Genomic DNA, 21,573 nt, shown 5'->3' with positions numbered 1-21,573 from the left:
ACGCGCAGCTCACCTGGAGCTCCGTCCTGGGTGAGCACAGGGACAGGTGCAGGGAGGTAGGATGGAAACTGCTCTTGTCCTGGCTCTAGCTATGGGTGTCCTCTGCTGAACCATCCCCTGGGTGGACTTCCTCTTTTTCTTCTCAGCAAGAATCCCAACCCCCTTCCTGGAAACAGACTTCTGAGCCCTTCTGGCCTCTTCGCTGGCCCTGTTTCCTTGGGCAGGGCTCTCCTGATTGGTTGGGCTGCCTACTACTTAATGCCTGCTCCTCATCCATGGCCCATATTATCTTCAGCATCAACATCTAGTCTCTGCCTCTTTTAGAAGCTGTCGTTCCAAACCTCAGAGTCATGGGTCAGCGGTGCCTGGAACATGGGGAGGCTTAGCCACAGTTTATTTCTAGACCGAGGTAAACACAGTTTGGGGAAATTAGGAAAGAAAAGGGACTTCAGATAAATGAGAAGGGAGACCAGTAGCACCGTGGAAAGGGAGGGGGAAGGGAAGAGAAAAAGGCACCTTGGTGAAGTAAACATTTCAAATAAAAAGGGGGAATGGGGTATCTGGCAAGAGTCTCCCAAGCATGTGGTACATGATTATATAAATATATTAAGTTCTCGCCAGATGTGGTGGCTCACACTTTTAATCCCAGCATTTGGGAGGCTGAGACAGTAGGATCGAGGTTGGCCAACATTAGAGATTCCAGTGCAGGCCATGGCTGCTCTCAACCTCCAGGATGTCCCGGCAGTGGCTCAGGCCTGGCGGGGACAGATAATAACCCTTACTGACCAAGGGCCTCAGGTCCTCATGAACACAGGTTGAGAGCTTACTCCAAAAAATCTGTTTCTTGCTATGATTGTCATCCTCAGTCTCATGCTGACGCAAACAGGTGCCTATCAGTCTTGGGCCTACATTCCTCATCCTCCCTTGTTGCGGGTGGTTGGCTGGAATGAACATTTTCTTTCCATTCTGACACCATCCTCTCATCTCCCAGGATGGCACTTTTCCCTGAGAAGGAGGGGGCCTTTTACAATTTTACTCTGGGGTATAATGAGCCTCCTTTTTGTGTGGGCTCTGGGTTGTGTTTGTCTAAGGGGGATCAGGAGTGGATGTATATTTTACCTCCGCAGAACCATCACAGAATGCAAATGAAAATGCCGAAGACTAAATCCATACAGTTTAATGTGAGTCACCTCCTGTTTGTGGGCAAAGGATCAGAGCCACCCTTCCCAGTGTTTACATATAATAACCTCTCTTTCTTCTCAGACTCACCTTTTCTTTGGAATAAATGTCAATCTAGTATTAAAAAAAATTTGTCCATAATCATACATCTATTGATTGGGGACCTCGGGAGCGTTTCCTTAGGGCATGCACAGAGCTGGATAGCAGCTGTACCCACTTTGCATCTTCCATTGCTATAAACTGGAGATTTAAATCCACAGATTAAAAAAGTACTACTTTCTCTTCTTTGCTACCTGGATGGATTGATTACAGATGGGCCCACCTAGAAATTGAGCTCGAAGATCACACCTTTGGACCCCCTCAATGGGACTTACGGAAATTAAGCTGCTGCCTCTGCTTCCATTGAACTTTGGACTGGAAATTTTTCTGGCAAAAAAAACCTCAGCATCTACTTTGTCTTTTGCTCAAGGCATCTATAGACCAGTTACTGCTTGGGTTAAAGTGCCTTTTGTATTAGCTGTGGGAAAGTTGCTATTTAATTATAATGAAAACCTGGTTTCTATGGCAACATCAACGATACACTTGTGTCTCATCGTCATGCTGATGTAATTGTATTATGAGCTCATAGCAGTGTATGCTTTCCTGTGTCTCTTGGGTGGCCTTGGCAAGCATCACTTATGGATAGACTTGTGGCTCATCTTATTAAAAACTTAGGCGGAAGAGCCAAAAGGTTTGTTATATGGGTAATACTAGCTATTCTAGGATTGATTGCCATTGTAAGCACCGCCTCTATTGCTGGGGTAGCCCGTTATTCCTCTGTAAAAACCAAAGAGTTTGTAAAAAAAAAAATGACATAAATAGTCTCATAATCTTTGGGCAAAATAACATTTAATTGATAAAGAGCTTAGGGATAAGGTCGAAGAGTTAGGTCAAGCTGTCACCTGGCTAAGTGAGCAAATATTAGTCACTCAAAGGCAAATATTAAGATGTGATTGAAATAGCACTCAAATTTGTATTACTCCTCAAAGGTTCTATGTTTCTAAACATAAATGGGATACGTTAAAAATTCATTTATGCCGGGCGTGGTGGCGCACGCTTGTAATCCCCACGCTTGGGAGGCAGAGACAGGAGGATCGCGCAGGTTCGAAGCCAGCCGCGCGCGCTGGCTTAGGAGACCCTGTTTCCAAATAAAAATATAAAAAAATAGATCTGGGAGCGTAGCCCGGAGGTAGAAGGGCTTCCAGGAACCCCAGTACCACAAAAAAAGAAATAAATAAAATAAATAAATAAAAATTCATTTATGAGATATTCATCATAATTTGACTGTTTCTATTGATAAATCGCACCAAGAAATTAATGAAGCTGTCTCCTCTAATTGCCCAATTCCACCTCCATGGAAGAGCTGGCATCTGGCTTGCTAACAGATCAAGTGGATTAGATCCACATAATTGGTGGCAGAGTCTAACACATAGCTTAAGCAGTGGAGCTACTGCATGGATTTTAAGTGTATATTCAGTGCTTTTCATTTTTCTTCTGATCAAGAAACATTTCTTGACAGATAAGGGACGTCAAGCCCTAGTGGCTCTTACCTCTGTGATATATAACGAAAAGGGGGAACTGTTGGGGGACAGAGTGCTGACAGTCTAGTCACGAGAGTCTGAGATCACTCCCTAAGCCCTTTGGTGCATGAAGAACAGCAAGCTGCCCTCAGGCGTTCATCCTCTGCCTTGTCACCTAGGCTAATTTTAGCGTGTCTGGCTCCTTTTACTTCCCCATTGCTTTGTCTATGACTTTTCCCATCCTTAAATTCTGTGCATATTCTGCCTGATAAGCTCCTAGCTGTTCATTCTGCCCAGAAGGACCTCCACCCTTGCTTGTGCTTTGAGCAGACTCTGTGGCGCCAGGTATGCTTTAACGTGGGTTGCATGCTGTGCACGCCTGATGTGTATTGCTGACGTGGGTTAAAGGGTTCTTGGTAGTTCTGTATGATATAAATATGCTGCCCAGCTGCATAATAAACACCTATTGTGCTTCCAAGCCTCCGGTCCCCTGTGTCCCTCTTTACTGTCTTCTTTTCCCTTGATCTCTATTCCTCAGTCCTGACCCCACAGGGGGTTGAGGGAAAGCTGCAACAGTCCCTGTCAGGCTTGATTCCCGGGGTAGCTCTGGGAGAACCCCTGTCTGTAAGACAGGTACAGGGAAGGGAGACCCCCCAGCTGAGATAAGACAACAGACAGTGTATTGGGAATAAATAGGCCATTAGAAATGAATCTGTCATAGCTGGGCATGGTGGTACACTCCTGTAATCCCAGTACTTGGGTCACTGAGAAAGGAGAATTATGGGGTCAGGAATAGCCTCAGCAATGTAGAGGGACTCTCAGCAACCTAGTGAGACCCTGTTTCAAAACAAAAAATGAGCCAGGCGTGATGGCGCACGCTTGTAACACCAGCTTTGGGGAGGCTGAGACAGGAGGATCGTGGTTCGCAGACAACCTCAGCTACTTAGTGAGGCCCTTTGCAACTCAGTGAGACCCTGTTTCAAAAATAAAGAATAAAAAATAGGGCTGGGAGCCGGGTGTGGTGGTGCACGCTTGTTATCCCAGCATTCGGGAGGCTGAGACCAAAGGATCACGGTTCACGGACGGCCTCAGCTACTTAGTGAGGCCCTCCACAACTTAGTGAGACCCTGTTTATAAAGAATAAAAAATAGGGCAGGGGGATGTAGCTAGGAGGTAGACTGCCCCTGGATTTCATCCCCAGTACTGCGAAAGAAAGAGAAAGAAAAAGAAAGAAAGAAAGAAAGAAAGAAAGAAAGGAAGGAAGGAAGGAAGGAAGGAAGGAAGGAAGGAAGGAAGGAAGGAAGAAAGAAAGAAAGAAAGAAAGAAAGAGAAAGAAAGAAAGAAAAGTAGGGTTCAGGGTGCAGCTTGTGGGTAGAATGACCCTGGGTTCAATCCCCAGTACCACCAAAAAATAAAAGAGGCCTATAGAATGGGAGAAAATCTTTTCAAGCTACCCATCTGTTAGAGGATTAGTATCTAAAATATATAGGCAGCTTTTAAAAAAAAACTTGATAATAAAAAAGAACCCAGTAAAAAATAAACTATAGATTTAAATAGACACTTTTCAAAAAAAGAAATACAAATGGCCAATACATATGTGAAAAAAATGTTCAATTCATTAGCAGTCAGGGAAATGCAAATCAAAACTACATTTGAGATTCCCCCTAACCCCAATTAGAATGGCAATCATCACTAAGACAAACAACAGTAAATGTTGGGAAGAATGTAGGAAAATAGGAACTCTTTGGGTGGGATTGCAAATTAGTATGACCACTACAGAGACCAGTATGGAGGTCCCTTAAAAGTCTGGGAAAAGAGCCACCCTACAATCCAGCCTGGCCACTCTTGAGGATCTTCCCAAAGGCATTGAAATCAGATTACTATAAGGGAACATGCATTTCCATGTTTATAGCAGCTCAATTCACCATAGCCAGACTATGAAACCAGCCTAGGTGTCCGTCAACAGCTGAATGGATTACAAAATCATGGTATATGCACACAATGGAATTCTACTCAGCTATAAAAATAATGCTATTATGTCACTTACAGGAAAGTGGCTGGAACTCAAAAATATATGCTTTGTGAGATATGCAAGTCACAGAAAGCAAAAGGCCATGTTTTCACTCATATGTGGAAGCTAGAGAGAAACTGGGAACAAAGAAGACCTCCGATAAATAAGGAAAGACCCTAGTGGAATGGGGAGGGGGCAGAGAAAGGGGAGACCCAGTGTGGTAACTATACAAACAGCTTTTGTTCATACAGCGAGTTATTTGTATGAATGTAAAGACAATCTAAGAAAAGAGAATCTAATAAAAATGAGAGTGCAATGTCCCAGGCATGCATGATCTATCACTCTGAACCTCATCGTGATGTATGATTACAATGCAACGCATCAATAAAAAAAGAAGTGTAGAGCCGGGCGTGGTGGTGCACGCTTGTAATCCCCGCGCTTGGGAGGCAGAGACAGGAGGATCGCGCAGGTTCGAAGCCAGCCGCGCTGGCTTAAGAGACCCTGTTTCCAAATATAAAATATAAAATAGGTCTGGGAGTGTAGCTCGGAGGTAGAAGGGTTTCCAGGAACCCCAGTATCACCAAAAAAAAAAAAAAAAGGAAGTGTGGGCTTATTTGAAATCTTTATTTTAAATGTGATTATTTATCACTGTACACTTCCCTCTTAGTGCTTCTTTGGCTTTATCCTGTAAGTTCTTAGTTGATTTTTTTTTTTTTAGTTTTGTTTCTGGGGATTGAAACCAGGCCTCCAGCATGCTAATTATATGGTCTACACTGTAACATCCACACATTCATCTCAGAACTTTTGATTTGTTATGTTGTTAGTTTGTCTTAAGAAATTTTTCAATTTTTCAATTTTTTTTTTTTTTTTTTTGCTACTGGGAATTGAACTCAGGGACATTCACTTCAGAGCTATACCTCAGCCTTATGTATTTTGAAACAAAGTCTCAGTAAGTTGCTGAGGGTCTCTCTAAGTTACTGAGGATCTCCCTAGGGTGCTGAGGCTGGCCTCAAACCTGGGATCTTACTGTCTCAGCCTCCCAATGACTGAGATTACATGTGTGCACCACCACGTCTGACTTGTCTTGAGATAATTTCAAATTTCCTTTTTTATTAAATCTTCAATTTTCTTTTATTGTATCTTTCACCTTTTTATAATATTTTACTATTTATTATTAGCATGAGTTTGATCATTCATCTTTACAACAACAGGTTAAATGCAGAGATGAGAGAATATTTAACACACAGTAAAATATGTGGAATTAAATGTTTCTGGTGGTTCTTTCCAAAGTGACTCTCCAGTCATCCAGAAGAAAATAGAAATTAGACTCAGCCAAGTGTGGTGGTGCACATTTGTAACTCCAATACTTAGAAGGCTGAGACAGGAGGACCAGAGGTTTGAGAACAGCCTCAGAATCTTATCAAGAAGCTGCTTCAAAATGAAAAAAAAAAAATTGAAATTGGGCTGGGGTGTAGCTTGGAGGTAGAATACCCCTAAGTTCAATCTTCAGTACCTCACAGAAAAAAAGAAAGAAAGAAAGAAAGAAAGAAAGAAAGAAAGAAAGAAAGAAAGAAAGAAAGAAAGAAAGAAAGAAAGAAAGAGGTAGAAAGAAAGGTAGAAAGAGGAAGGAAGGAATAGAGAGAGAAAGAAAGAAAGAAAGAAAGAAAGAAAGAAAGAAGAAAGAGAAAGAAAGAAATGTAGAAAGGTAGAAAGAAAGAGGAAGGAAGGAATAGAGAGAGAGAGAAAGAAAAAGAGAAGGAAGGAAGGAAGGAATAGAGAGAGAGAGAAAGAAAAAGAGAAGGAAGGAAGGAAGGAAGGAAGGAAGGAAGGAAGGAATTAGAGTCAGGACGTTATGGAGGAAGGATATTGGGAGGGTTCTGATGGTTCCAAGGGGCTTTGCCAGCCATCCCTGGAAACTGGGAATACTCAATGTTTTTTCCTGTCAAATTTTCTAATGGGCTGCTGCTGCCTTCCGGGTCCCACTGTTGTGCACCCAGCACATGGAGCCAGCCCCTCCCTGGTCAGGCTCTGCTTCTCCCAGGGTGTGGCTCAGGAGGGTCCAGGCTCCATGATGACATCTCAGTCTGAACCTGAGGTCCCCCAGGTCACAGCCCTTCCAGCCTGGCCTGAATCCCACTCCACTAAAGCAGAATTTAGGCTCCAGCCTATATGGCTGGACTCAACCCTATGATATTTATCTTTTTGGAGGGTCCAGAAAGGGAATTTAATGTAATTCCTTGGTAGTCAAATAGATGTAGTTACCGGGCAGGTTAATCACAGGCTCAGAAATATACCACGGGCTGCCTGAGGCGGCTTATGCCCACAGTCACAGTATCGGGAGCCTGAGACTAGAGGATTGCAGGTCCAAGGCCACCTTCAGCAATTTAGTGAGACCCTCAGCAACTTAGAAAGACCCTGCTTTGGATAAAAGAAACATACAACAAAGCTGGTGGTGTAGCTTGAATGTAGTATGCTCCTGGGTTTAATCTCATTCACACACACACACACACACACACACACACACACACACACACACACCACATACATTGTGGTCCAGAGAGACTGCTTGAACTCTGAGGACTAGACCCCAGATAGACCTTGAGTGGCTGATTTCCCAGGGCAGGACATCGTGGCGGGAGCCTGTGGTGGTGCAAAACCTCCCATCACCACCTATCCTCTTACTAAATTGATCGTCTCAGTTATTTTCTTACAGCAACACACTGCTGACTGACATAGCAGCTGAACTAAAGGGGCCCTTCTCTGTGCCCCTAGATTCCCGTTCCCCAATTTCCAGCTTTGGTTCTGGAAATGTGAAAGACGGCTGGTCGCAGCTGCTCAGAGTCAGTCGTTGCAGAGGATCCACAAACACCAGCGCTGTGTGGCTGAATCTGAGCCTGGGGGGTCACAGGAGGGAGATGCTGAGCTGCCTGACCCGGAGGGTCCACGTTGAGCTTCACGCTGGGGTCTTTTTCTCTCTGTGCGTCTTTCCCTCAGCTCGCCGGATCCTTGACTGATAATGGTTGGGAAGCCCTGGAGTACATTCCATAGATGCAGGCTTTCAAGCTGTCCCCTGACATCCTCATTTGAGGGTTTGGGGTCTTGCCAGGGCTAATGTTTTTCCGGTCCCTTTACTCTTTGTGTGTCTGCGGAGGAGGACCGCAGGGTTGCCCCGCAGCTCAGAGTACAGCAGTTTCCCAGAGATCCCTGAAGGTTCCTTGGATCCTGCATGAAGGAGGAGTCACTACACTTCCCAAATGGGGCATGAGGTAAGAGCGGGGAGCCTCAAGTGGCCTGAGCCAGCCCCTCCCCCTGCTGAGTGGAGCTCTGCTCTTGGACCACGCTGGCCCCCGGAGGAGCTTGCTGGCACTGAAGAGCTGTGTGCTCCCCTTGGAGCCTTGTGAGAGCGCTTGCCATCTCTGGGGCAAAACGGCTCAGGTAAATACACTTGAGGAGGAAAGATTTGCCTTTGTCAACATCCAGTCTTCCAACTTATTGGGGCCTTCAGCGCCATGCTGAATACAAGTGTCAACAGCAAATGCCTATCTCATTCCTTATTACTGGGGTAAATACATGCATTATTCTTTTATCAATGGGATATTTCTTATAGGTTTTGGCAAATTTTTTTTTTGCCATACATATGAGCACTTATCCCACTTTAAAAATTGTGAACAGCTACTGACATGTTATCAAATACTTATACTTCATCTCTTCAGAAAGTACACGTTTATTAAAATTTAAGGATATATATACATATTTTATTAAAATTAAATAAATAAATAAATATATTAAAATTTAAGGATATATATATACATATATATACATTTTTGGGGGGTGGTACTGGGGTTCCTGGAAGCCCTTCTACCTCTGGGCTACACTCCCAGACCTATTTTATATTTTTTTAATTTGGAAACAGAGTCTCTTAAGCCAGCAAGGCTGGCTCCGAACCAGCACGATCCTCCTGTCTCTGCCTCCCAAGCGCGAGGATTACAAGCGTGTGCCACCACTCCCGGCTAGGATATATTATATTTTTATGTATTTATATTTTTTTATACAGGAGATTGAACCCAGGGGGAGTCTACCTCTGACCTACATGCCAAGCCCATTTAATTTTTTTTTTTTTTTGCGATACTGGGGATGAAACCCAAGGACATTGTACCTCTGAGTTATACCTCCAGCCCTAGTTTTTAGACTTTTTATTTTTGAAACAGGGTCTCACTGAGTTGCGGAGGGCCTCAATAAGTAGCTGAGGCTGTCTGCGAACCATGATCCTCCTGAATGCTGGGATTACAAGCGTATGCTACCACACCCAGCCCAAGCCCATTTAATTTTTTATTTTGAAATGGAGTCTCACTAAGTTGCTGAAGACCTCCCTAAGTTGCTGAGGCTGGCCTTGACCCTGCGATCCTTCTGTCTCAGCCTCTCGAGTGCTGGAATTACAGGCATGCACCACTGCACCATGCCAAGAACAAATTTTATAGACATATGTTTTTCTTCAAATGATTGATTATAGGTTGTTATGATGATGATTTTCTTCTTTCTGCTTTTCTCAAACACCCATTTCCTCTTTTTTTCTTTTCTTTTTTTTTTTTTTTTTTCGTGGTACTGGGTGTGGAATCCAGGAGCTTTCTACCTGCGGGGTATACTCCCAGACCTATTTTATACTTTATTTGGAAACAGAGTCTCACTAAGTGGTGGGGATCCTCACTAAGTAGCTGAGGCTGGCTTCGAACCTGTGCGATCCTCCTGTCTCAGCCTCCCCAGTGCGGGGATCACAACTGTGCGCCACCATGCCTGGCTCTCCATTTCCTCTTTTTTGAAATTTGAACTGAAGTCATTGATTTTTCAGGCATGTTCGTATTTCAACAGTTTTATTTAAGGCTTTCATTTAATTGATACACTGTGCGGGTGCTATTGTCCATCAGCCCAGGAAGAGCCTCATACACAGTGAACCTCCAGGAAGAAGGGTACAGGTTACCTGGAGCCTGAGGGCGGTATCGGTGCAGGTGGCTGCAGTGCTGATCCCTGAAGGACGGGAAGAGGTGACCCTGTGACACTCACATAACCCTCCTGCATCCCATGAGAACTCATGCTTGTCAGGGCTGCGCACCTGGACATACCTGGGTGGGGGGGGGGGAAACTTCAGCACAGCGGGGGTCTCCCTGCAGGTGATGCCCCCAGGTCTCCCACTTCCTATTCACCCCCTGTCCTGCCTTTGCCCTGATGCCACTATTCCAAGAAGACAAGGACGAGCAGCAGGAGGAAGACCACCAAGACCCCATCATAAGCTTTTCCCATCCTTGGGAAGGACTGCCATGGTGAGTGAGGAACAACGCCAATTAAGTGAGCACCTGCTGTGTGCAGGGCCTGGGCTGGGTCATTGTCTTCCTCACCTCTAACCCCACCACAAGGGACTGCCACTCCGTTTACAGGCCAGGAAACTGAGGCTCAGACACGGGGAGTCTGCTGCCCCAGGTCCCCAGCAGGAAGAGGCAGAGCTGGGGACTGAACCTGGGGAGTCTGGAGAAACTGAGGCCCAGAGAGAAGGGCTTGACCAAGGCTGCATCTACACAGGAGGCTCCACCCACCCATCACTCAGCCCTGGCCCCGGCTACCTCCCACCGGAGCCCCTCACTCACTCCTTGGGGGTGCTGACTCCGTGGGGGTGAGAGGCAGGTCTTCAGGGCCTCTTGGGGTGGACTGGGGAGGTGAGGGCCGAGCTCCCTACTCCCCATGTTTGCTGCCTGCTACAATCCAGGCTGGGCCCCCAACATCTCTCTCTGTTTGAAGTCCTCTCTATCTAGACCCTGGGAAATTGGAGTCCCTGACCATGTCCTGAATGCCAGGCCTATGGACACAAGCCCAGCTGAGACTGTAACTAGAACTTAGACAGGCTGAGGCTGTGCATGACTGGGGACACTGGGGTCTGTGGACAGAGGCCTGAGTCTCATCAAGTGTAGGATGGGCCCTGATGGTGGGGGCTGGACAGAGAGCATCCTGGAAATGAGGACCAGAGGAGGGGGAGGGGGCAGCACTACCCTTGGAGACCCTGTCTGTGCTCACTCTCCTGCCCCTGCCCTGGGTCAGGACTCAGAGAGGGCGGGTCAGGGCCCCTCACCTGAGACCCTGAGCTCCTTCAGCCACCTCCCACCTGGTATGCTCTGGGAGATTAGCTCATGGTAGCTTGACTGCAGCTCTAAACAGTGTTAGTGTAAGCCGGGCGTGGTGGCGCACACTTGTAATCCCCGCGCTTGGGAGGCGGAGACAGGCACGCTTGTAATCCCCGCGCTTGGGAGGCGGAGACAGGAGGATCACGGTTCGAAGCCAGCCTTGCTGGCTTAAGAGACCCTGTTTCTAAATAAAATATAAAACAGGTCTGGGAGTGTAACCCAGAGATAGAAGGGTTTCCAGGAACCCCAGCACCACATAAATAAATAAATAAATAAATAAATAAATAAATAAATAAAATAAACAGTATTAGTGTAAAGATCTGGCTTTCTCACCTGAAACCTGGAACTCCATGGGATCACTGGGTAATGACCACGCCTGGGGACTATTCTAGTAAAATCCATAGCATCTGAATGTCAACCTGTGGCTTGGGGTTACAGGGTTCACAGGGAACAGGGCCCGGACCCTACCATTGGGGTGCTGCTGTGAGTCCAGGGTCCAGGAGAGCTTGTGTTCTCCTTCCTCAGTAAGGACAAACCTGCTAAATCCAAGCCGGGAGCCACACTGGAGGGCCACATTCCCTCCTGAGGCCACCACAGGGCTGGGCAGGGCTGAGATCTTGAGTTTGCTGTAGGCTCCTAGGAGAGGAGGAGGCAGCGAGTTAAATGGGCTCACAGCTCCCACGTTACCCCCAGGTTGGCTGTGAGAGGGGACACCCCTGAGAGCAGACCCCCACCTGAGGGCAGAGCCTGGGGCTGGGGTCCCCAAGTGTCCTCTCACCTGTCACCACCAGCTTCAGGGGATCACTGGGCTCTGACCAGCCAGCAGGGCTGTACTATAAACAGCGATATTGCCCTGTCACAGATGTAATGGAGACGTTGACCTTGTTCCTAGGCTCCAATAGGGTCTCTTTGCATAATGGCATTGAACTTCCTTCTTTTCTTAGGCATTTCTTGTCCACTAGAGTCCCCTGATACCACATGGTCACTGGTCTCTCTCCCCAGGGTGACCACTGAGCCTGGCTCAGCAAAAAGGGTGGTCTTGGGGAGAGTCCCTACAAGGAGGTCCAAGGCAGGGTCCCAGGACATTCCCCCTCATTTCCAGACTGAACACAGGACTCCCCCCAAAACCTATGCCCACACTGTGCCCAGGCCCTAATTCTCTATCCCAAGACCTCAGGGGCAGGGGAAGAGACTTCTGGGCAGGAAGTCAGATCCTGGGGGAGGACTCACCTGCAGCTCCTCCGAGCCTCTGTCCCAGACTCAGCCCTGGAAGAGAGCTCCCTTTGAGAAGTTTGCATTCCCGTGGTTGGGGGGGAGGGTGCTGGTGTGTTTTTCATTTGGATTGCTTGAGCCCTGAGTCCTTCCCACCCAGCCTGTGCCCCCTCCTCCTCCTCCCACACTGACTGAGGCAGAGGAGGAAAGGGAGCATAGACACCATGCTACCTGCTTTGCATGCTGCAGCTTCAAGAGAGGAGACCGCAGGGCCCTGCAGGACAGAGCCCGGAAGTGGCCAGTGAGAGCTGCTGCTGCCTTTGGGGTCCCACAGCTGTGCACCCAGCAGACAGGACGGCCCCTCCCTGGCCCAGCTCTGCTTTCCCCAGGGCAGGGCTCAGGAGGATCCAGGCCCATGGACACATCTCAGCCCAGAACTGAGGTCGACCAGGTTGCAAGTATCTTCCTGCCCGGCCCGAATCCCTCTCCTCCTCCAGTGTAGGACTCAGGCTTTATCCTGAGTGGCTGGACTTGAACCCATGACACTTATCTTTTCCAAGGGTGCAGGAACAGAATTTAATGTCATTCCTAGGTTAGTTTAAGCATGAGAACTTACAGGGCAGGTTGATCACAGACTCGGAAATCCATCGTGGGCCTGTGCAATAAGACATGCTGGTAATCCCAGTGCTTGGGAGGCTGGGACAGAAGGATCACAGGTTTGAGGCCAGCTTCAGCAACTTAGCAAGCCCTCAGAAACTTAGTGAAACCATGTTTAAAGTAAAAATAAAATAAGGCTGGGGGTGTGGCTCAAAGGTGGAATGCCCCCTGGTTTTATTCTCTGTACCACAAAAGAAAAAAAAAGCACTTCATGTTACAGATAGACCACTTCCCTGAACTCTGAGGACTGGACCTCAAATGGATATTCAGTGTCTGATTTCCCAGGGTAGCACATCCCAGCGGGAGTCTGTGGTGGCACATAACCTCCCCCATCAGCCCGTCTTCCTTTTTAGTTGATTGTCTCAGGTATTTTCTTACAGTAACACAGTGCTGACCCACACAGTAGCTGATCTAAATGGCTCTTCTCCCTGCCCCCAGGACCCATATCCCATTTTCCCAGTTTGATCTGGAGATGTGAAGGACGGCTGGCCGCAGCTGCTCAGAGTCAGCTGTTGCAGCGGATCCACACACACCCGCGCTGTGTGGCTGAGGCTGAGGCTCTGCTTCTCTGTGCCCTGGAGCTGGGGGTCCCTGGAGGAAAATGCTGCACTGCCTGACACAGGGGTTCCATGCTCTGCTCCACCTTGGGGTCTTTTTCCTTCTGTGCATTTTTCAGTGATCACAGGACTCCTAGTGATAATGGTGGCCCTTGAGCACAGTCCAGGGACGCAGGCATGTAAGCTGCCCTCTGAAGGCCTCCTTTGAGGATTTAGGATCTGGACAGGACTAAAAGTGAGCCCTGTTGTGGATTCGAGGAGAAGGGCTGCAGGGCTTCTCTGAAGCTCAGAGTGCAGCAATTTCCCCAAGATCCCTGGGAGCCACAAATGTCCCCTGGGTCCTGCATGAAGGAAGAGCCATCGAGACCTCAAGGAGGCATGAGGGATCAGAGCGCAGGGAGCTTCCAGCAGTGCCCTGGGCCAGAACCCCCTCCCTGCTGTGTGGAGCTCTGCTCCTAGGGACCAGCCTGGACCACGGAGGCGCTTGCTGATGTCCAAGAGCTGTTGTGCTCGTGAGCTCTCCATCCCACACAACAGTCAAATGGATCCACTTGGAGGAGGAACACTAAATCTGGCTCAGAGCTGCAGAGGTTGCAGTGAGGAGGCTGGGCCCTGGTGCTCTGGTGGTGTGGAGGCAGCTCAACATGGTAGATACAGAAGAAGGAGCCAAGTTCTCACCTCATCACTGATGCAAAACGAAGACAGAGGTTGGCCAGGGTCCACACCCCTTCAAGGAATGACATGGTGACCTCCTTCCTTCCTCTAGGCCTTTCCTCCTAAGGACCCACCACCTCCCCTAGGGCCACAGGTGGTTACCAAGCCCTTGGCATGTGGCCAGGTTCATGGCATCCATCTTGGCCCCAGAAAAACTGGCATGAACATGCTGCCTTGTTTGTCTCCACAGCCCTGCTTCCCTCAAACACAAGTAACTAGCACGAGCTCAGAGTGAAGGGCGGGAGATGAAGGCCCTGTGTCCCGTTGTCGGGGCCCACTCGGCTGGACCGAGATGGCACCCAGGCTTGTTGCCAGCATGGACTCAAGATGGCGCCTAGGCTTGCAGCCAAGTCATGAGACTCACAAGATGGACATCTCCTTGAGCATGCGCAGTGTGCCATGTTACGTGCCTGCAGAATGATCAGTGACGCAGCACGTGCTACCACCAGCCTGCCTATGAGAGAGTCAGAAATGTGCATGCCCTAGCTGTGGAAAGCTTGGGGTTGGTAGGGAATAGAGGGAGGGATTATGATGCTGATATATATTGTGCTTGCTGTACGCATTGTCAGACATATTGGGACATATTGAGAAGAAGAAGAGACATATTAAGGATCCATTAAAGAAGAATTCATGTTTCAGCTGAAGAGGTGTCTGTGTCGTTCTCTAAGCCCCTGCGGGTCGGAGTCTTAGGGGACGATATCCCGTGAGCAGCTCAGCATCTGGGCCCTCCCTGAGACCCATGGCAAAGCCCAGGGTGTTCATTTGTTGACCGGCTTGTGTTAAGACATTTTTTTCTGGCACCTGCCATATCCAGTCTCTACACTCTCCCCAAGTCCTGACCTATCCCTTTCTTCATCTTTCAACCTGTGCAAAAAGTTCCACAAGTGCTAACAATTGTACAAATCAAAGAGCCAATATGAGAGCAACTGAGGGCTGAGTGTGGACAGAAAACCCTGCATCCCAGAGCGAAGCTGTGCCCCGGCCTCTCCTCCCCCTCAAGGGCACTTCCTCAGGACGGAGGTGGAGGCGGCAGAGCTTGGGTCAGGTCTAGTGCAGGGGCCAAGACCAGATCCTGCTCAGAAGCATCTTGTTGCTCCTGCCCACGGATGACTGGGAGTGGGGAGGAGGAGGATTCTGGAGAGAGGAAGGGAGTGTGATGGGGCAGACCCTGCATGGAGCAGGTCCTCTGCAACAGGCCCCCTTCTGACAGAGAGTACTTGTTCTTAGTGAGGGCACCTTATCCTCTACTAGAAAGGGGGTGTCTTTGTCCTCACATTCTAGTCCAGGAAATTGATGCTTCTTGAGTTTAGTGAATAGAATGTCCTGAACCTCCAGGGGATCCCCAGAGTCAAACCCAGTATTTCGTCTTCCACACACAATGTCTGGTTCCTCACCAGACTTGCTGTTGGCTTCATGGATACCTGAACTCTGGGGACAGCCTGATGTATATGGTCAGGGCATGGGCTGCTCTAGATTTTCATTAGCTATGACCAGGATCTCCAGGGCATCCCAGTGTGGTGAGCATGGGACGAGGTCATGAGTCTGGGATACACGGCAACTGTAGGTGCTGTGAGCTGTGGTCACAGGGCTGGGGGGTGAAGGTATTAGTGAAACATCCACTCAGAATTCAGGTGGAGGTTTCAGAGGCTTTTGAGTAGTTTGAATTGGAACATTGAGATGGCATTGGCTGTATAGAGACTTGTCCAACCTAGGGAAGCCAGGGGCTTAGCCAGGATGGTAGGAAGGGCTTTTGGAGACATGAACCCATCATGTGTTACCAGGTCACCTGGCCAGAAAGAGTCCTGGGGGAACAACCCCAGCAGAGGTGACCTGACCCCTGAGGATCCATCCTCCTGTGCCTGGTCTTGAAACTTGGCCTGGGCCAATCACCCTGGGCCCAGCAATCATGAACTCAGCTTCCCGAGGGCTCCTTCCTGCAGCCCAGGCAGGACGTCCCACCATGACCCTCACCTGCTGTCCCTCCAGCAGTTACCATCACAGAGGGAGGGGTGAATTTGGGGGACTTTCCTTCCTCTGTAAAACAGCACACAAAGCCCAGTACAGTTGTAGTGTGAACAGGATGTGGTTCACACCTGCACAGCGCTCTGCATCCTCAGCCCACAGCCCAGTGGCCAGCTGCCCTGCACCCCAAGATGTGGGGCCATTGGGGGAAACTGTCAGAGAAAATCAGATGTCACAGAGCCCAACCAAAACCAGCTCAACCCACCTCTGACCCCCTGAACACCACTGGGCTTTGCTATCAACCACCCCTTTGCTGATGCCAGAATTCCTGCAGAATCTATAGAGCATCGCTAGGAGTGAGGGATCTCAGCACAACAGGTTGGGTTTAGTGGTTTCAGAGTGGGTTCTGATTTTGTCAGTCTACTGTTACTTAAACCAGATGCTTTGTGCAGATGAAGAAGTAGAGGGTCAATGACATTCATTATGGAATGCAGTAATTACAAACAGCAGGATATGTTCTTGCAAGTATGAGAGAGTGAAGAAGTTACAGGTGCTTAAGGGTAAGAAAAGAAGGGGACCAGTCTCAGAAAGTCAGGAACAATTTAATAAAATCTTTTTTTATCAAGACCACCACAGACAGATCCACATATCTAAACCCTGTCACCCCTCCACATTGCCACCAGACACTTCCCCCATAATCCTCTGGGTTTTCTACCAGGAACTTCAGGATCATAAGATTCAGCTCAAGACTCTCAGCAGTATCCTGTTCTCACGCCTGTTCACCTTTTGGCACCATCGTGGGTCCTTCTCTGGCTGTACAGAGCCTGAAACAGCAGAATCCCGAGAACCACCAGGACCACGCCAGCCACGCCCATCCGGATGAGATTCTCCACGGTGTAATCCCGGGGCTGTGGGGCTGTGAATTTTGGAAACAGAAGTCACAGGTCAGGGCAGACCCAAATGTCTCCAGGGTCCCTGCATGTGCACCCAGGGAACCTGCCTCCCTGGCCAGGACTTCACTCTGTGTCCAGCCCATCACTGAGAAGTCTCTCAGGTCTGAGCTGTTTCTGATGGGCTGTGTGAGGCAAAGGTGGGGTTTCCTCACCTAAGACCTGAAGCTCCAAGGGGTCACTGCGGTCTGACCACACCTGGGATTTGTTCTCATAATAGCCGTAGCATCGGAATATCTGCCTGTTACTTGGGGCCATGAGGTTCACAGAGAACAGCGCCTGGACCTGCCCGTTGGGATGTGGCTGTGAGTCCTGGGACCAGGAGAGCTTGTGTTCTCCTCCCTCAATCAGAATGAACCTGTGAAAGCCTAGCCAGGAGCCACACTGCAGGGTCACATACCTCCTGAGACCACCACAGGGCTGGGCAGGGCTAAGAGCCTGGGTTTGCCATAGGCTCCTAGGAGAGGAGGAGGCAGCATTAAATGGCTCACATCTCCCACATCACCCCCAGGGCTGGCAGTGAGAGGGGACACCCATGAAAGAAGACCCCTCCCTGAGGGCAGAGCCTGGGGCTGGGGTCCCCAAGTGTCCTCTCACCTGTCACCACCAGCTCCAGGGGGTCACTGGGCTCTGACCACCCAGCAGGGCTGTGATAGTAACAGTGATATCTCCCTGCCTGGTGCTCTGTCACGGAGGTGATGGAGAACTTGGCCTTGTTCCCGGGCTTCAGGGGGGTCTGTGATTCCCGGGGTGATGGGCTTCCCTCTTCAGACAGATGGTACATCTGGGCCTCCAGGGGCCCCTCACACCACATGGTCACTGTGCTCCCCAGGGTGATCACAGAGCCGGGCTCAGCCCAGAGCCGGGGCTTGGGGAGGGTCCCTGCAAGAAAGTAGCAGGGGAGGTGGGTCAGCCCTGAACAGGGGCACCGTGAAGGTCACACGTGGGGATGACACAGAAGCAGGTCCCTGAGGAGCAGAAGGGCTGCAGGAGCCACGTGAAGATCCATCTCTGTTCTGGACCCTCCGGCTCCCGTTCACCGTCTCCCTCATTTTGACATCTGGTCTCAGGGCCTCCTGCTCTTGGCCCCAGTGGGCTCAGGAGTCCTGGTTCCCCTCACCCCATGGGATACTCAGGACCCCCCCCCCAAACATGTGTCAGGTCCTATGTCACTCAGGGAAAGTTTGGGGCCTCCTCACCTTGAACCAAGACCTCCATGGGGTCACTGGATTCTGACCACACTTGCGGAAAGTTCCTGAAATAGCCATAACATCTGAACGTCCAACTGTGCCTGGGTATCATGGGGCTTATAGGAAATAAGGCCCGGATCCCACTGCTGGGATCTTGCTGTGAATCCAGGGTCCAGTAGAGCTTGTGTTCTCCTTCCTCAGTCAGAATGAGCCTGTCAAATCTCAGTTCGGAGCCACACTGCAGGGTCACATTCCCTCCTGAGGCCACCACAGGGCTGGGCAGGGCTGAGAGCCTGGGTTTGTCATAGGTTCCTAGGAGAGGAGGAGGCAGTGAGTTAAATGGGCTCATACTTCACAAGTTATTCTTCAGGGCTGGCTGTGAGAGGGAACACCCTGAAAGCAGACCTCCTCCTTGAGGGCAGAGCCTGGGGTTGGGGTCCCCAAGTGTCCTCTCACCTGTCACCACCAGCTCCAGGGGGTCACTTGGCTCTGACTTGCCAGCAAGGCTGTGATAGTAACAGTGATATCGCCCTGCATGGTGCTCTGTCATGTATGTGATGGAGAACTTGGTCCTGTTCCTGGCATCCAGTGGGGTCTGTCTGTCCCAGGGCTCAGTCTTTCCTTCTCTATACAGGAGGTACTCCAGGGCATCCAGGGTCCCCTCACACCAGATGGTCACTTGCTGCCCACGGCTGATCACAGAACTTGGCTCAGCCCAGAGCCTGGGCTTCGGGAGGGTCCCTGCAAGGAGATCAGAGGCTGGGTCCCAGCACCTTTCCCCTCAGACCCCAGCTCTCAGCCCAGGACCCTCCAGGCCTCCCCAGCATCAGCCCATCACCGCACTGCCCACAGTAGCCCCTTGTTTCCAGTGAGGAGCATTAATCTGGGACACTGGGACACACTCACCTGCCTGCACTGGGGTCCTGGGGCTCAGACTCAGCCCTGGAAGAGAGTTCCCTGTGAGAGGTTTGCCCCGGGGCCTGGGAAGCTCCTGTCCTCACCTGAGTCATGGAGCCTGGGGTGTCCTGCTGGACCAGGGCCTGGCTGTGGGGTGGGACCCCTCCAGAACAGGCTGTCCCCTCCCTTCCACTTCTTCCCCAGGTCTCACCGAGGCAGAGCAGGGCCGTGATGGTGGTGGTCATGGCGCCCCGCCCAGTGGTGCTCACCAGGAAGGATATACACACGGAGTGTGGCCACTTGGAGGCTGGGTCCTCCTCGTCACACAGTGTCACATCGGCATTCTCGCAGAAAGGGGAACTGCTCTCCAGTTCCTTCTCCTTTCCCCAGGGTGGCAGCTGGGATGGGCTCCAACCTCTCTGCAGACCCTTCAGGTTAAAGGTGTTTCACCTGAAACCCCATCCTTTATCTGTTTGTCTTTGCTCACTTAGGGCCAGGACTTTATGGCAAATAGACTTGGCACTTCCATTGCCCTTCCAGGTAAGAGAGATCAGGGCCAGCCCTTTCTCTCAGGGTCTTCCAATGGGTTCCTTCCCCCCTCCAGACCATCCATCTGCAGAGCACTGTGGGGTCCCCACCATGGCCAGTTATCAGCCCCGCCCTAAAGATGCTGCCAGGAAGATGCAGGTTCCTGCTGCAGGTGAGCATAGAGCAGCAGAGATGCTGAGCACTGATGTGCAGCTTACCTGGATCTCCCTCCTGGGTGAACACAGAGACAGGTGCAGGGAGGCAGGATGGAAACTCGCCGCTTCTCCTGGCTCTGTGAGTGTGTGTGTCCTCTGCTGTGTGGGCTTCCTTTTTCTCTTCTCAGCAAGGATCCTGCCCCGCTCCCTGAGAACAGACTTCTGAGCCCTTAGGCCTTCACCCTGGCCCTGTTTCCTTGGGCAGGGCTCTCCTGATGGGGTGGGGCTGCCTTCTATTTGTTGCCAGCTCCTCACCCACACCCATGATGCCTTCAGCATCAACATCTAGTCTCTGAGCCTCGGCTTCCTCATTTGGAGGCATAAGTCAGTGGTAGCTGAACCATAGGGAGGCTCAGCCTCGGTTAATTTCCCAAACCCAGTAAATATGGTTTTGGGATGTGAGAGGCTCATGGTGTTGGACAAGGTATGTGCCCACTGATGGTCCCTTCGGCCCAGCATAATGCTGTCTGCCTGTAATCCCAGTACTTGGATGGCTGGACAGGAGATCACACGCTCGTGTCCACCCTCAGCATCTTAGTGAAGCATTCCTTCTAAATAAAAAAATAAGCTGGGCATGGTGGTGCTTACCTATATCCCCAGTCCTTGGGAGGCTGAGTCAGGTGAATCCAGGTCAGCGTCAGTAACTTAGTAAGACCAAAATCTTCCTAAGACCCTGTTTCAAAATAAAAAATCAAAGGGCCTGAGGGTGTGGCTTGGTGGTAGAATGGCCCTGGGTTAAATCCCTCATATGAAAGACATAAAAAGATTCAAGCAGGCAGCAGGTTGAGTTAGAAATAGGGCCCTGAGTGACCATTTGGTCCTGCCTGGGATCACCTTGCAGGCACCCTCCCCAAGCCCAAGGGGCGGGTCAGGGCCCCTCACCTGAGACCCTGAGCTCCCTTAGCCACCTCTCGCCTGGGATGCTCTGGGAGCTCAGCTCATGGCAGCCTGTCTGGGGCTCTGAACAGCATTCAAGATCTGGGTTCCTCCCCAGAGACCTGGAGCTCCAGGTGTCTCTAGGTAAGGACCACACCTGGGGGCTATTCCAGTAATAGCCATAGCATCTGAACGTCCACCTGTGTCTGGAGGTCTCAGGGCCCACAGGAACAGGGCTGGACCCATCCATTGGGTTGTCTCTCTGAGTCCTGGGCCCAGGAGAGCTGTGTTCTTCTCCCTTGATCAGAATGAACCTGTCATGTCTCTCCCTTGAGCCACACAGGAGGGCCACATTCCCCCTGAGGCCACCACAGGGCTGGGCAGGGCTGAAAAGCTGTGTGAACACAGGCTCCAAGGACAGGAGGAGGCAGGTGTTAAATGGGCTCACCCCCCACATCAGCCCCAGGGCTGGTTGTGAGAGGGGGCACCTGAGGACAGACCCCCATCCTGAGGGTGGGGCTGGGACCCCTGAGTGTATACTTACCTGCCCCCACCAGCTCCAGGGGCCACTGCGCTCTGACCAGCCAGTGGAGATGTAATAGTAAGAGTGATATTGCCTGGCATAGAGCTCTTTCATGGCTGAAGGAGCAGTTAGCCTTGTTGGGCTCCAGTGTGGTCTCTTTGCATAATGGTGTTGAATTTCCTTCCTTATTTACACAGAATTTCTTGTTTCCTAATATCCCCGGACACCACATGGTCACTGGCCTCCCCAAGGTGATCAAAGAGCCTGGCTCAGACCAGTGGGTGCGCTTGGGGAGGGTGCCTGCAAGGAGACCCCAGGCAGGATCCCAGGACCTTCCCCCCTTACATCCCAGCTTAGCCCTTGGTTTCTTCCTATA

The 21,573-nt window shown here is 50.2% G+C and overlaps 1 protein-coding gene across 1 annotated transcript; it reads right to left on the bottom strand.

The window, feature by feature from the left end:
• Positions 1-11,304: 11,304 nt before the first annotated feature.
• Positions 11,305-21,311, bottom strand: LOC308268622 (leukocyte immunoglobulin-like receptor subfamily A member 5; the record flags this gene model as incomplete). Its single annotated transcript, XM_080703731.1, has 5 exons — positions 11,305-11,552; positions 17,566-17,850; positions 19,065-19,100; positions 19,267-19,483; positions 21,219-21,311. The coding sequence occupies 5 exons, from the start codon at positions 21,309-21,311 to the stop codon at positions 11,305-11,307; spliced, it is 879 nt and encodes a 292-aa protein (XP_080559857.1).
• Positions 21,312-21,573: the final 262 nt, after the last annotated feature.

The sequence above is a fragment of the Muscardinus avellanarius genome, assembly GCF_963383645.1.
Source record: "Muscardinus avellanarius genome assembly, chromosome: 10".
In the NCBI taxonomy this organism is placed as follows: Eukaryota; Metazoa; Chordata; class Mammalia; order Rodentia; family Gliridae; genus Muscardinus; species Muscardinus avellanarius.
The sequence above is the reverse complement of the archived record's forward strand: the minus strand, read 5'-3'. Positions and strand labels throughout refer to the sequence as shown.